General features: G+C 54.3%; 1 protein-coding gene across 6 annotated transcripts in view; it reads right to left on the bottom strand.

The window, feature by feature from the left end:
- The window catches only part of SCUBE3 (signal peptide, CUB domain and EGF like domain containing 3), a 93,220-nt gene that overhangs the window by 50,480 nt on the left and 26,293 nt on the right, over nucleotides 1-16,447 (bottom strand). For all 6 annotated transcript variants that reach the window (XM_090024987.1, XM_090024991.1, XM_090024986.1 and 3 more), the window contains exon 4: nucleotides 9,354-9,488. In XM_090024987.1, the coding sequence (XP_089881113.1) occupies nucleotides 9,354-9,488 (135 nt within the window). The remainder of the gene's footprint in view (nucleotides 1-9,353; nucleotides 9,489-16,447) is intronic.

Raw genomic sequence — 16,447 nt, 5'->3', positions numbered from 1 at the left:
GAGAAGGGCCCGCCTGGGCTCTCTCCATGCTGAAAATGTGCCAGAGGCAGCATTAGCTGCAGACACTGCTGTCTGGGACATCCGCGCTGCAAACTAAACAGGGCGCTGCTGACTCACACCCCTGGATTGTTTTTGCTTTGCTCTGGTGTGATGGACGCCGAGTCCAGAGCTCCTTCTCCAGACCAGGCCTGACAGCATCCATCACCTCACACTGGCCACTTGCCACAAACAAGAGGCAGAGCCAGGAAGGCCACGTCCCCTGGATATGCAGCACTCGGAGAGCTCAGGGTGGCCAAGACCTACCTGACACATTGCATGGGGTAGCTGCTGTGACTCACATACGGAAAACAAGCCCTGCTTGGGCTTTCCCAGGGAGTGAAAAGGGCCGGAGGCACCTGGAGGTCACTGTACTAACCCAGCAAATCGACTCGGAGCCTGACAAGATGCAGCCGGCTCTCAGGCAGCTTGCAGCCACATTCAGGGGACAACTCCTGCCCTGTGGAGGTCACATACTCCTTGCCCCTTGCATCTGTGCCCCCAGACTTTCCCTCCAGGCCATAGAGCAGCTGCTTTGTGAGCACAGAGCAACCCTGACCCTGGTCAGGGCACTGCCTCCCCACAGGCTGGCTCACACAAAGCCAGCTGCTTTATGCTCAAGCTGGGCAGAGGGCACATCTGGATGCTGGAGGCATCACGTCTGCCCGGGACAGCTGTCCCAATGCTCCCCCCAGGGAGCCAGAGCAACAGCCTCACCCAGCACTAGAGGCAGAGAGTGACTCACGAGGACAAGGCTAATCAGTCACCCAGTCCCCCTCGCTCAGGCAGCTCATCTCACCCGAGGACTTAGCCTCGAGGCTAGACTCACTGGTTCATCACAGCCCCATGAGGGCGTGTTCAGACCCAGCTGTCCCTGTGTGACCAGCTCGCCACTGAACCATCCTACTGGGAAGTGTTAATAGCTCCCAGCAGGTGTGTCCCTGATCTACAGGCAATCTTCATTCAAGCATCAAGACCTCATTAAAGCTGACACCTGCTAGCTGGGCTTCACTCAGCCTACCTGGCAGAAGCGAGGCCTTTATGCAATACAGTGACTGAAACCATTGCCTAAGACACTGGATCACACAAGGATGTTGGAGCAGGACTGGACTCTGGGAGGACTAGAGGGGTTTCCCTGGGGACTGCCTGCAAATGTGGGAGTGGAGGCACTGATTCGGCACAGCTGGCTGTGTGGTAGGGGTGCTAGAGACAGAAAGCAGCAAGAATATGGCTCTGAGAGAGAGCTGAGACAGGGCTCCGTGGCGCTCGAGGCTGGCTGGAAAGGCAGGCGGGGAAACAGCAAGCACACAACCTGCTGGTCATTTGCTATTATAGTATCCCACCACTGCCACAATTTGGCCTCTTTTGTGGCTGAGGGGCTTGAGTTGTGAGCCGAGAACCGAAAAGGTGGCAGTTCTGTGATATTCAGGGAGATGGGACTTGGGACCGTCCCTGGAAATAAAAGGACTGGCCCGAATGATACACCCGACTCTCCTCCTGGAGAGAGCTCAGCACGGCCCTGGGTCCTGCCCAAGTGCCTGCGATACCGGGCAGCAGCACTTTATCCTGCTGCCCAGTTGACAGGAACCACCTCTAGAAGATGCTCCATAGGGCCCTGCCCCTACGCAAGCAGGGAGAGGGGAACACAGAGGGGATGATTGTGGTCACAGGCCTCTCTGCACGCTCGTAATTGGAATATGGTTTGTGCCCAGCAATGGAGAGCATAGGGAGGCGGGGAAGGAGCCAGGGTCCCGGTGGCGGCAGCAACGCCAGCTGCTGTCTCCGTTTCAACGTGTGGCCCCGGGGCGGCTTTAGCCAGTGGCATGGTACAGTGGGAAAAGCATGGGGCCAGCCCTGGAGGAAGTGCCCACAAGCCACTTTAAGTGTTGATGACCGAGGCAGAATTTACATGCTTTCTGCCCCAGAGGCGGGAGCAGGAGAGAAGGCAGAGGGAGGCAGGTCTGGGGAGCTACTGGACTTGTGGCCATGATCTCCCCTCCCCAGTTTGCTCACTTCCCTCCTGCAAGCTTCAGTCTCAGTTGCCAGATGGGGTGTGGCCCCCTTCTCCCCCCCCCCACCTCCCCGCCTGACCCCCGGCTGGGCCTGGGCGGCGGAGGATCTGCTGACGCCCAAAACCCGTCTGCCTCACTCTCCTGGGAGACAAGGAAAGGTCACCTGTAACCTCAGCTGTAAAAAGCCAGGTTCAGCAGGCACTGAATGGAGCATTGACAAGAGTTTACATAACATTTAACAAAACCCACAGCCAGGCCAGGGGTGGCGGGGAGGGAGGGAGGAGAGAGCAGGGACCTCGTGCAGTTAAAACACACAGCCCGATTCCAGGAACAGACTGCCGGCTCAACGCTGGCCCAAGATGCGACGGGCAGAGGAGGCAGATACAAACACAGGTCCCCGGTGTGATCCAGTCTACTGCCCCGGCTCAGGTCTCCTCTTTGCAGACGTGGTGTCACCGGCTCTGGGCTTCCTTGGGGCTTTTTATGGTGGGGGAGCAGTTGTTCAGCATGTTTTAGGCACTGGTCAACTCACTCAGCCTAGCGAGGTCAGGAAAGCCAGCACGGATGGTGCAAAAGGGATCTCACCGGATAATGCATGGGCAGCACCAAGGAAGGTGCTAGGGGAAGGTGACTCAGGAAACAGGGGTACTTTGAGTTGGGGAGATACCAAGGAGAGAGGCTAAATCAGAGGGGAGGTGGGTCTGACAGAGCAAGTGAGGGGGTGAAGCCAGGACTCCTGAGCAATATTTCCAGTCTGGGTAGAGTATGAAGTCTAGTGGTTACAGGAAAGGGGAACAGATGAGATTCATGATGCCTGGATTATGCACTTACCCCAGCCTGAGACCTGCTGCATAACCTCACGGGGTACCTCATGTCTACCCTTCTTTCAGTGGCGATAACTCCTTGCTCACCTGCCTTGAGCAGGACGGCACACAAGTTCTCTGGCATCAGTGATGATAATTAAGGAGCTGCCCCTTAAGAGTTCAGCTGCTTGCGGCTGTGCCCGTTATCAAACTCCTCAGCCTTCACCCTGCCAGAGGCTTTGCTTTTACAGGGAGCTGCATCCTTGACTTTCTGAAGACACCTCAGATCTTACCTCCCTGAAGAAAAAGCCATTATCCCCTGCCATGGTGACTGCTGCCACCCTGGGTCTCCCTCCTCCTTTGACTGCTACATTTTAATTGCTCTTCTCTAGCAACCGGGCTCCCCGCTTCCTTTCCAGGGTCCCGTAAAACTCAGCACTCAAGGGCAAATGGGGCTCCATGCACAACGCAGGCATGGCTCTAGGTCAAGAGGAAAGGGTTCTGGAGAGGAAAGAGACCAAGCTTCCCGGCCTCAGCCCTGCCTTTGAACCCGCACCTTTCCCAGGGTTCAGGGCTCTGGAGGGCAAAGCAGGGCAGGGACACAACATGAAACCACTGTGAGAACAAGGGAGAACGAGACAGAAAGCTGATGCTGTCAAACGCTGTTGATGACGGACTAAGCAGAGGACCAGGGCAAGATCTCATGGGCAGAGCCAAGGCCATGGGATTCAGAGCTCTGGCCTCTAGTCCTACCCTTGCCCCACGTACACTGGGGTGAATGACTCTGGTGCATGTTCTGGGGAGGGATGGCAGCGACAGATGAGGAGGAAACGGAGCCAATGGAGGGAGACGGGAGCAAAAGGAGACAAAGAATGAGGGAATGGGAGGGAATAATGGACAAAAAAGAAGGAGAAATCCATGAGGAGAGAAAGAGTAGAAGGGGTACTGGGAAAGACGGTCCAGAGGTGAGCAGAGGGCTCCCAAATGCCTCCTTGCAGAACAGCACGGAGCGCCTGTGCCCGAGCCCTGCTGGATGAAGCTGGCATGGGAAGAAGGTGAAAGAGGAGCAGACCGAGTGGGACAAGGGTGCGCTGCGTCTAACGGGAAATGGAAGAGGAAAAAATTCAGCAACTTGACCACTTGCCCATGGCTCTGGCTCTCACCCCACAGCCTTAGCACTAGTGGGCACCGGGCATTTCAGTGTGGTGCACAGATCCCCGGGTGGGAGCTGGCTGAGGGTGGGCTGGCTGGTGCCTGGCAGGAGGGCACTTTGCATGCATTCACAGAGGGCAGGTCTTGCATGGACATGCACAAGGGGCTGGGCTAAAGGAGCACTGGAAGGAAGTGTGCAGGTGGGACAGATACAAGCCAGGTAGGGCTGGACCAGGAGCATGTCTGGAAGGGGCAGGAACTGATATGCAAGATGAAAGCATTCAACAATACAGTGCCAGCCATGGGGCCTGTGGGGGACAGTGCAGAGATGGGACAAAGAGCACTGCCTGGGACCAGGTCAAGCTCTCTCCTCTGACATGAAATGTGCAGCACACTGCCCAAAGCAGGCTGCTCCCGGCTGCTGCCGAAGGGAAATGCCAGTTCCCTGTTCTACAACAAGACTGCAAAGGGGGATAGCCAGAGGCTTGGGCTGTTCATGCCTGCGGTGCAGTCCTGGGAAGTCACAGTACGCACAGACAGGGAGAGGCTGGGATATCCACCATGGGCGTGCAGGTATCCCTGGGACAGAAGGCCGTCTCCGCTTGCAGCAACACTGCACCATGGTTTAGGGCAGCAAGTCCTGTGCCCACGTGAAACTGCCAAGGGAATCTTAGGCAAACAGCCTGCAGCAATCCCAGCCTGGAGCCGGGCCACAGCCCAGAGTTAACAATACCCCTACTCTTGTGGAAAGTGTCATGGGATCTTTAAGGACCACAAGGGGTTGTATTTAGGTCTCACTGGGAAGACGGCCTCTCCAAGAGTACTGCACGCTACCAGGGCACTGGATCGGTACAGACATGCAGGGCAGAATCAGTAATGGGTGCTGTGTGCGGCACCCGGGGGGCGGTTTCTTTCAGGTCTTTTATCCCTGTGCTGATCCAGCCTGGCTGGTATGTTCTGACAGCATCAGGACCCAAGGTGGGATGGCTGCGGGCTGTATAAGCTATGCCAGGTAGTAAATTGCAGCAATAAAAAAAACGAGACAAGCCACCATTTGGATGGGAGGCAAAGGGGATTTGGCTGTTCTTCCCATTAACAAACAGCTGAGAAGTACTGTGCAGGCCAAGAAGGTCTCAGAGGGCATGGGCTGGCAGGGCAGGGCTGAGACTCAGGATTTAAAAGGAGAGATTGAGCTTTAAGATTAAGAAGAGGAATCTCATCCTCAGGGGATGAACTGGAGCCGCAGAGCAGAAAAGGCTCGGTTCAGGGCAAGGGGAAGGCTCACAGCTTTGGTGCGGAAACCGGAGGGAGGGAGGGAGGGAGAACTGGTGGGTTCGAACGCAGGATTTGTGGAATTAGACAGCATGCCTGGCACTGCAATGAGAGATGCAGCATCGCTCCACTCAAGATCCTGGTGAGCATCTGCCATGCAGGTGATGGGATGGAAGCCTAGGTAATGCAAGCTGGGTTCAATCCTGGATGCTTTAACCTCTCCTGTGCTGATGGGTGTCGAGTATTAAGGGCGCCAGTAGAGCAAGACCACCACAGTGTCTCGAGAGCCAGCACACAGCAGCCGCATCCTCTCAAGCACCATGTTAGTTCCTGGTCCCCGCCTCATCTCCCAAACTTCACCCACCTGCAAGCCTGCCTAGGCAGGGAGTGAGGGGAGCCTGAGACTGTGCAGACCCCTTGCACTTCCCAGTCACATAGCTCTCTGCTGATGTAGAAAGAAAGTGGAGAGAGCAGTGCTGGTGCTATGGCCCCGTGCAACCCTGGGTGCTCTGCAGAGGCTGCTAGCACTGGGGGAGGGTTGGATGCTGCTGCAGGGAACTGGAGCAAATCCTCCACACAGCGCAGTGTCACACAGATCGATGACCAGCTGTTAGGTGGGAATGGCTGCGGCTATAACTGGCCCCAGCTGGATTCAAAGCAGCAGCACATAAAGACTCCCAAGTTCTCGCACAGAACAAAATGGATCTCCTGCTGCTGCCACTTGGCTGTATTTACCCGTGCAACAGCTCTGAAGTAGGGCTGTTCTACTGTCCCCAGTGTCAATGACCCAGAGAGACTAAGGCCTCCTTTACAAGCGTGAAGCCAGTGCGAAGACTCTGTTAGCCCCCTGTAAGGGCTCTCTCAGGGCCAGTCCATGCTGACCTCCGGCTGCCTACAGCAGGCTGCAGAGGCACACTGTGCTCTTCCACTGCGTAAGATGCACTGGTGCCTTTCCTCCATTCTAGCACATCTTTTTCCTCCCAAGTTTGAGGGCACTTGGGCTGCAGACACATCCCTGGTCACTGGCACAAGGCTTCCCACTCTAACAGCCTTGAGATGTAAAGCCCACAGTGTTTTGACCTCTTGCAGAAGGCAACGGACAGCACCAGCTCCCATTCCCCACAGCAGCTCTCAGACCTCATCCATCTGACTGCCAGACTAAGCAGGGGAAAGAGGGAAAAGATCTGCCCAGGTACACAGGGCACTGCCCCACCGAGAGGCAGGAGAGCTGGCACGATGGGCAGTTCTGATCCTGCACAGCGTGTAACACCTGCCCGGGTTTTCATTATCCTTTCTGCACCTCTGCTACCTGCTGAGCCGCCCCAAGAGCAGGATTAGGTTTTGGAGCAGTGTAGCTTTGCTGGGAAGGGAGGATTTCTTTTGGACCCATCACTCCCACGGTTTGTGGCTGCACCTCCCAGCTGTATAATTACCCCCACCCCGGCCAACACTTCCTGCTCCTTCCACCTGTAGGCATGCAGACAACAAAGGAATAAAAAAGCTGAAAAGGGCAGAGAGGAAGAGAAGAGAAGGCAGGTTTATTTAGCTTAGATTATAAGCACTGGGCTTGTGCTGGTATTTTCTAGGGAAATCCCACCTGAAAGATGCTGGGCAAGTAGGAACAGCAAGAAAACCATCCACAAACCCAAGTCGCTGCAGTTACTGGGACAGAGGCTGAGGTCTGGGGCCTGTGAAGCGCTGAGGCAGGAGCCTACTGGGCTCCAAGGCGACTGGCCCCAGGTTCTGTCCAAGAGAGCTCAGCTACGATCACCGAGCCCCAGGATTTGGCCTTTCCTTCTACTCGGCCCTCAGCTGCCAGCCAGGTTGACTGCCACAATTTCACTGTGTCCACGAGTGGGACGCAGCAGCTGTCTCCAGCGCAGCATGAAGGCATCTCTCAGCTGCCCAGCCTTTTTCAGTGACGGTGCTAAAGGCTTCTGAGCTGCAGCCTGCAAAGCTGCCTCAAGATGCTAAGGCCAAAGCTTTTGCAAGTGGTCCTGTGCAATTTTGGGAGCCTTCTTGCATGGATTTCCCCAGTGTGGGCCTAGCTAGCGCAAGTGCCGAGCCCCCACCGCAGCCAGTGGGAGCAGCAGGTGCTTAGCACCTCTGAAAAACGTGCCCCAGGCTGGGACCCTAGCAAGGTACTTCCAGCAGGATGCTGGTGCGGCAGCCACTACCAGTAGAGCTGCTGAGGTCCTCCTGCATGAACACACCTGGTGACGTTAACAGTAATGCTGAGGATGCTTAGCTTTCTGCACGAGAGGCCAGCCCTGCCACGACTCAGGCTGAAGGGCTCGTCCCAGAGGTGTGAGCTCTGAACATCTCGTGACACAGGCAGGAATGCAAGACGCTCCGAACTGTGGGTGACAGTCGCACCTCACAAGCATCACACATCCTCCTCAGAGCTCCTCCGGGGACAGCGTTGGCAGAATCCCCATTTTACAGAGACAGGGGGGCAGAGATTAGGCCAGGGCCACACAGCAAGTTGTAGAGTCAGGAAGACAGGCAAGGAACAAAAATCGACAGCTTACTCCCGTCAGGCACAATGAGTCAGACTGGGATCAGAACTCAGGAGATCCAAGCTCAGCCCGCTAAACCGTGCAGCTTTATCAAAATACCCTGTACCAGGTGGGAGAACTTCGTGTGGAAACTCAAAGGATAAACACGGATTCCCTGGCTGCAGAAACCCAAATCAGGGGAAGGAAGAAATGAAAAACAAGTCAATGTTTGCCAAGTGGCAAAGATGAAAGGAAAAAAAAAAATCACTGGAGAAACAACAAACTCTGATTGCCCAACATTTCTAAAAGGTGAGTCCAAATCACAGGGAATTAAACCCACCAGTGAGGCAGCAGGATCAATGCAGTACAAGAAACGGCAAGAGAAGACGAGTCCCACAGTGTTTCCAGAGAGTCCTCTGGTATCTTTTATTTTCATTAATGTCCCAGTAATGGATTACTTTCCTCCGCTTGGTATTACTGTTTCAGGCGCCTTATCAGAGGAGCTCGAGAGGGCTTTGCTACAGGGATCAAACTGGCTTGTCTAGTTTCCCTGCAGCTTCCGCCAGCAACTCCAGACTCCCCTCCGACTTCTTCCTGACCGCCAGCACCAAACATGGCAACCCATGCTCAAAGTGAACCTGAGCCTGGGAAAGAACCAAACTAGCCAAGTTCAACGTCTGCTGCAGCAAATCGGGAGAGGCATCTTGCTCTATTAAGCACCCAGAATGCTTGGCTGCAACAGCTGTTGACCCTGGCTGGCATACCAAAACCACCATTGATAATACTCTGTTTCCCCAGCGGTAGAAGAATTCAAGCCATAAATGAGGTGGATAGTGTGGTCTGAGGCCAGCTTCCTAGGGGGCAGGCATGGTATAAAGCCCCAGAAGAATGATACTGGACAGAGGGCACAAAAAACAAATTTCCATAGTTAAGGGGAGGTGATGGGTCCTCTCTAACCCCCTGTGATGTCCTAGGGTAGATTTCCTGCATCAGACATGAAAAACGGGGGCTAGTCGTCATGTGCCTGGTGCTATAGGGTGGGGATGGAAATGTCAGGAAACTGCCGAGACTCAAACCGTACACACAAAATGAAAGCAAGACCAAGGCTGTCCCAGATCCAGCCTCTACGGTCACAAGAAAGTGATGCCCAGTCAGTGTGTTAAAGACTAATTCCTTCTCCAGAGCAGAGGACAATGAAGAGACTCCTAAGGTTCCTCTCGTTTCTCCCAGTCTGGTTGATTGGTTTAACCCTGGGCATACGAGCTAGAGTCACCATGGCTGACACTTTGGTCATACCGGGAATCTGCCCCGTTTCCAGCGCTCAGTAGACAGCCACCAGTGAAGCGCCACCGAGGCAAACACGGGTACCACCCACCTACAGCAGCAGTGAACTTGGGCAAGGAGCCGTCCTCCCCACAGTGTAGACAAAGAGCCTATGTGTCCAGGCCCATTTATAGTCTGAGACACACCCAGTGTTTATCCATCTTTCTTGAAGACTATGGCACCCAAGGGAGAAGCTATGAGTGGGGGGAGCGGAGAGCGGATGGGGACAAGAGCAGCTAGAGACTACAGGAACTAACCTTCTGGGCGCTGGATGCAGGTGTGCTGGTTGTCACTCAGGAAGAAGCCCTCCCGGCAATGGCACTCGTAGCTGCCCATCATGTTGATGCAGGTCTGCTGGCAGCCACCGTTCCCCACAGAGCATTCGTCCAGGTCTGAAAGGGCAAGCGAGGGAAAGAGTGAGAGTCTGTCATCCCTCCTCTGATCCAAAAACAGTGGCGCAACAGCAGCAACACACCCCAATGCCAAACTGCAGGGTAAGACCTGCATGCTACGTGATAAATATATAGGTGCTCCCACCCAGAGTCTGGAACGGGATCTGACCCTGCCTTGATCAGCAGGTGGAAGCAGCTTTCACGGCAATATTACCAACAAGGAAACAGAGGCACATGGAGAGTGCAGGTTTCATTGGCCGTGGCAAGGGGTTCGGACTCTGGCCACATGGGTTCTGCTCCGGTTGCCACTGACTTAGCATTCAGCCTTGGCCATGTCTCTTCCCCCTTTTATGTGCCTTGATCCGTCATCTGTAAAAATGGGGGGAGCAGAACACACCCAGCCTCATAAAACACTTCAGACCTACAAGAGAAAAAGGCACCATTGCCCATTAACAGTAATGCTCTTTAGGCCTCCAAACTCTTCTGGCAGCCAGCAGGTAGGTGACATACTCAGTCCTCCACTTTATAGATGGGGAAACTGAGGTACAGACACAGAACGTGACTTGTCCTATGTCATACAGGGAAGTTTGGCAAAAGAACCTGGGATTCCAGACTCCCAGGTCCCCGCTCTAGCTGCAGGAGACTATACGGGCTCTCCCGCTCCTTTCTCTTCCTCCGCGATGGCTGCGAGTGACCAGGGATATATGCACTCCCTGAACAGCCTCTCGGAGCCTCACACGCTCCATGGCAGGGGCTGCATCGCTGCTGGGAAGTCAAGACATTTAATTTCACCCAGGAGCCTCAACATACGCCATGAAGCCTTGCTTTAGGTGTACATGTTTGCCAATCTTGGCAAAAAAGTCACCACTCAAGCAACATCTCAGGCCCTTTAAAGGGGCCTGAAAATGTCTGCAGTGTGTTCCCTGGAGTAGGGAAACCTTCACTAAGAGCGTGCTCAGATCATTCATTCTGAAATCCTCAGCAGCTTTGCTGCTTTAATAAAACAAAGCCCAAAAGGCTGCTGGCCTTCAGAGCAGCACTGGCTTAGCACCAGCCTGCCTGGAAGGGGAGCCCCAGGGTCCCCACACACCATCCCCTGGCAAACACGGAGCAGTGACCTTGAGGGCTGTAGGGCCTGGGTGTTTCCAGAGAACAGTCCTCAATGTCTCCAGAACAAGTACAGCACTGGGAGTAGGAAGGCAGGCTCCCCGCTGCTCACCTCCTACTCTTGCCAGACATGGTGGATCAGCTCCAGCTACTCCTGAGGGTACGGACAGACAATTATACCAAGTTTAAAGTGTGGGGACTTCTGCATCAGCTGATTCAGGGTAACTGTTTCACCTGTCTGCTCTGTCCCACGATAAGTGGAAGCTAAACACAGTTAATGTTTGAATACAACAGCTGATCAATTCCTGGGGTTTAGCTCCCATTTTGCGGGGGGAAGAAGAGTCGGACGAAACCGTTTCAGTGGATCTAGAGGAGACATAAAATGCACTTACAGCAGGCTGCTGGATGAGCAAGAAGTACTCTTCCCTCTTATAACTCCATCTGTTTCACCTGTTCATACCCCCAGGCAGCTAAGGAAAGGGCATGCCAACCCCTTCCTGCGGCAGTAGGTTTGAGACGTGGGGACCTTGATGGAATTCACATCTATTGCAAGCCACAACCGATTGTCCAAGCCAAATAAAGGATGAGCCACACGGGTCCCAAGGGCACCCAGCACCTACCCAACTGTGATTCTGCCTCTGGTCGAGTTATTCCAGGATCCCTACTCATTATGCAGTCCTGGGGACTGAGACTGCTCAATCTAGCTTTTCTTCTCAGTGACCAGGCTGGTATGTGGCATGGGTGCTGGACAGGGCTCCAGTCAGACTGCAGAGCTGAAGATCTCTTTGACCATCTGGTCTAAAATCCTCAGGCTTCCAGGATAGGGCAGTTTCTCCATCCTGGGCTTTTTACTACCCTGGACCTTTTCCCCCCAAAGAACAGAGAAGAACAGAGGAGAAATGCAATCAGCCCTCTCTCCCAACATGGAGAGAAAGCATCAGGATGAGGAGCGAGAGGACCAGTGCCAAAGAAAACCTCCTGTGAACTCGAGCGTTTCAAACCCAGCAGCTAAGTGGAAAGCTGAGCCCCTTGGACACCAGCAACGAGGCTGTGGAGCGGACTCCGGAAAAGCTGGAATAGCAGGTCGATGACAGCATGTGGAGGGAAGGAATTCCAGATCGGGCCCCCAAACGCAAGCACACATCTGAGCAGCTCATTAAAGTGCACACTCAGATATGCACGCGCCAGCTCCCCTGCCCAGAGACAGCAGGGGACACCCACCACACGCATGGCATGCCATGCCGCCTTACCCCCAGGCAAATCTGCACGTGCGCATGTCTGCAGGGAGCGACACAAACTCACCTGTGCACAGGCTCCTACAGGGGCAGATGGGCACAGTCAGACAGAGACGTGCCCCTGCACACACCCGTGCTGAGACAGCTAACCCAGGTACAAGCCCTGCCCCTGGACCAGCAAGGGCAAGACCCTCCTAGGGTCAGTCACTCACGCTCCCCCACAAATTCGGAGCCACCCTTAGTACAATCCTTGCTGGGAAGCACCAGGTGCAATCACGGCTACTCAGAATGGAAAAAATGTTGACATCCTTCCTTTGCCATCCCCCTGCACAGACAGCCACAAACAGAATAGGAGAAGTAGGGCTCAGCAGACTGTTTGGAAAGAAGCGCATGGCCCCAACCCACCTCCAGAGCCAGTGGGTTTCTTCCGCATCGGGGGTGTCTCTCGTAAGACCTAAAGCTGTAATGATGCTTGCTGAGCTGACAAAGCTGACGTTGTAAGAGAGGTGGAAGGGGAACAAGCCAAGGGGTTTTCTCTACAGGTTTCCAGAGCCCTTATCTGCTTGTTCTGTACAAAGGAAAGCGAGGAGCCCCCAACCCACACTGCCACGCAGCCCCACGGTGGACTTCACCCTGGAGAGCGGTTTGGTGAGAACGCAATGAAACCATAGAGGAGATGTAGCTTGTGAGAGCAGGGGGCTGTGCCCACACAGACCTTGCTGGGTTAGGCTGTGCACATACCGACACAAGCGGGAAAACCATGCCAGGGCAGAGCTGCAGCGCCCGGATGAACTGGCTCGGTGCCGAGCGGTTCTGGTTCCAGATGTCGTGTGCGCAGAGTGAAGGTGGGTCCTTCTGCACCGTGCTAGTTTGCACCACACCAAGATGCACCCCCGAGGCTCCAAGGAGGCATTTAGCTCAGAGCCTGTGGCTGGTCGAGGGACCCGCGCTCAACCCAGCTGACCAGCACCTCAGCCACGCACTTAAACTGCACAGGAGCACCTCTGTTGCTTTCTGTTGAGCCAAGATGGCCAGTTACAGGTCGTCAGTGCTTACAGCAGGGGCTGGTAACCTACAGCCCATGGCTGGATTTGGCCTGCAGACATAAGGTTTCAGTGGCAATGGCGGGGGCCGGGTCCTAGCACTAGTGGGTTACAGCCAGAAAAGGTTGCCTACCCTTGGCTTAAGACAATGCCACACTGCCCTGTGTCCTGCTTCAACCCAAACCAGTGATCCCGAAGCAGCCGCACAGCAGCCGAGCATAGTCCAGCTCAGCAGAGCCCTACAATACACCGCAGCCAAGAGCTCCCCAACACCCAGGGAGCCCATTTGTGCCACGCAGACTTTAGCCCTACGCCTCCCATCACCTGCAGCACCACTTCCACCCAGCCACTACATGGCGGTCTCCCATCCATACGCTGCCCCAGCTTGACCTTGCTCAGCTTAAGAAGTCTAAACAGGATCCTAGCACAAGGTGGTACAGGCTGGAAGCTGATAAAGGATAAAAGGCAGAGAGAAGATTAAATGACCAGGGCTGCCATCTCCCTTGTCACAGCACATCGTTTCAGACGCAGGAATCTTTGCTTTTGCTTCTCCAGGCATTGAGCTAGCTCCCGCCAGCCGTCTTAAAAACGAAGACTGGGAGGGGATGTTCTAGTCAGTGGCGGGAGGTTTCTTTCCTGAACACGATCCTAGTCTTAACCATGCTCTGTCCCATATGTGCCCGTAACTCCTTTCAAATCCCTCCCTTATAACAAGAGCTTAACTCCTTGTGACTTCTCCTTAAATCTCAGTGCCAGAATGACAAGGCACCAGTTCACAACCAATGGCTGAAACGAGACTCCGTGGCCCTAATGCCTATTTTATTAAACGTAACAGAGACGGCCAAAAGCCAAAAGGCCCCCACGTCAGGGCGAGGGCTCAAATTCCTGTCCTGGTTCAAAAGGTTACGTGAGATCTGATGGGAGGGGATGCATAGTGGAATTTCTGTTAATAACATCTAAGTTGCAGACAATCCCCTCCAAGTCCCAGAAAGACCAAGCTTTCCCTCTGCCCCCTGCCCATACGCCGGCTCACATCACGTGCCCTCCTCCTCAAGATGTGCCAAAGTGAGCAGACCAGGGAAGAGAGATGGCTGCGGCTGCCAGGCTCACACCCACGCGGCCAGGGTTAACTGGCAATGAGGCAGCGTTGTCCAATGTCCGGCAGGACACCAGACTAGGACTTGATACCTAGGGGTCCCATTTCCCCGCTCTGTTACTGATCTACTGCAATCCTCCAGGCAAGGCAGTTGGAAACTGCCACCTCTTTAGTTTTCAATCAATTTTTGATTCAAGAAAAATAGAGCAATTTTTCTTCTGCAAAGAGGTCCGAAAGACCACAGGAGGCCAGAATGTTTCTAATGCTATGGATTCTTATCTGAAGTCTCTGCATTTATCCTGGGAATCATGTCTGCACACCCAACAGTACTAATCCTGCATGGCAACTCGTGGCACCCCTGAAAGGCTCTCAAGGGAACTCAGGATGCCATAGCACCTTGGTTGAGAACTGCTGCTCCGTGCCCAAAGCGGTCTTCGCTGCAAAATAGGACCCAGGAGCTTTTACCTCAACAGCAAGGAAGAAGCAGGAGGTAGGGCAGCGTTGATCCCAATAGACGCACCTTGATAAACAACCCGTCTTGTCTGCGCAACGATTTCACACAACTAACTAGATGTAGAAACGCCTTGTGTGTGTGAAGACTTGCCTCAAATGTCTTTGCCTATCAAAGGGGAGCAATTACACTTACCACCCTTCCCTTTGAGACTTGCATATTAAAAGCCAAGTTCTCTGCTGGTATCCTAGCAAATCTGCATCAGCTGACAATCTTTCCACAAAGCACCTGTGAGTGCAAAAACACGGTTATCTTCTGGCAAGGTGGCTCCTGGAATAGCTAAGGTGAGGGAGCATGCCAGACAGCTGGTTGTAAAGACAGAAGGTATAAGTAAAGACAGATACGGCAGGACAAGAGTCTCAGACAAGGAGTGCCAGTCTGAATCCTGGTGCTGTATTGGGAGGACTGGGGGCTAAGCAAATATAATGTCAGACAAGTCTTGCTTAGCATCTCTGACCCCTGTTGCATTTATGCAGGAGGGACTGAGAGCACTTCTTCACATCACCAAGGAGGCCATTATTCTTGTACAGTTAAGAGCCACCAGAAATGGCGCTTGGAAAAACAGCAAGAGATCCAGAACCGGGGGAGGAAGACATGCTCTGGACCAGTGGGGAGCTCAAAATCAAGGTCACGGTGCCTGAAAGATGAGACGGCCTGTAAGAGGGGCTGTCCTCCACGAGGAAAGAGGCAGTGTCACCAGGCAAGCCAAGAATGTGGTTGCCCGAGGCAGGAGAGCGGGGGAAACAGCAACAAGGCAGAGTCCACGGGAAGGAGACTTCCTGCTGGATAAACTCATCCCCAATTAAGGGGCTCAGACATTCAGCCCAGCGCTCCAGGGAGAAGACAGAAGAGGATCCCTGGGGTGCCAGCTCTGATGGCTGCTTCTCATAGACCTTATACAGTAGGAGGCAGGCTTTCAGCCTCCCATCTCATCATGCCCATGACGAGGCATGAGGACAGACTCAGGGTCTACAGGAGGAGGGGAAGGAATCAATGAAACATCCCCTATTCACAGCAGGCCCTCATGAGCTAAGGACTGACAGCTAAAGCCAGCTGCCCTCCACCACCGCTGGTCCCCAGCTCCCTCCAGCAGCCTCCTCTTACCCAGCCTTCCCTCTGCAATGCAGCGGGGATCTTTGTAAACACATGACGTCCACTGCTCTTCATCCCAGCTTTGCTTTCTTTCCTTGGGCTCCTCATCCTGCAGGACAGGAAGGCAGGGCTGCCCCTCCCGCATCTGCTTCCAGCTGTGTAAATCTCCCTGTTAATGGGGAGAACTGCGAAGTCCTGGTGATTGTGCTTAATGCAAAACGCATGTGTGCATAATCTCACCCCCCCCCTCCCCTTTTGATGAGCTCATTAATGACCCCTCTGCAGACGCTAATTAGAGTGAAATCAGTGCAAGGCCATTTCCGTGCCTTCCACATCAACCTGAAGCAAGGATGGCTGCAAATCCCATATGTCCATGGCTCCCTTTCTGGGCATCAGCGCAGCAGTTCAACCTCCCTTCTCCCTCTGGCAACGCCCCACACAGAGGGTGCCAGTGGAAGGAGAGAGTCGGTGACGCCGCAGCGGGGCAGGTGGCCAGGCTTGCTTAGAGCCCTGAAGACAGAGCTTGACAATGGTCTGGATCAGCCGCGGCCGGATGGAAGCTGGGGGTGGGATGCGCGGCCTCTTTGCAAGCCGGTGCAGAGTTTGTTTTGGACTGGGAATTATTTACCCATCCTGGTTGCTGGTTAACATCCCTGCCGTCCTTGCTATTAACTCATCTATTTTGGCAGGTGCAAGGCTGACCTCAAGCCTGACTGGGCAGCTGGGACTCCTGCATCCGATGCAGGCTGGTGCATCCTTGGCGAGCAGAGACCACGCACGGGTCTCGGCGGTGGCGGGGCCTGGGTGACGGTGGGTCTATTCCTAGCTCTGCCCGTCGCTCGCGACAAAGCCAAGAGCAAACTGCTTCGCTTCCT

Source organism: Crocodylus siamensis, chromosome 13, assembly GCF_052110815.1.
Source record: "Crocodylus siamensis isolate JL-2025a chromosome 13, ASM5211081v1, whole genome shotgun sequence".
NCBI classification, from domain to species: domain Eukaryota; kingdom Metazoa; phylum Chordata; order Crocodylia; family Crocodylidae; genus Crocodylus; species Crocodylus siamensis.
This window is presented reverse-complemented; position numbering and strand designations above follow the sequence as displayed.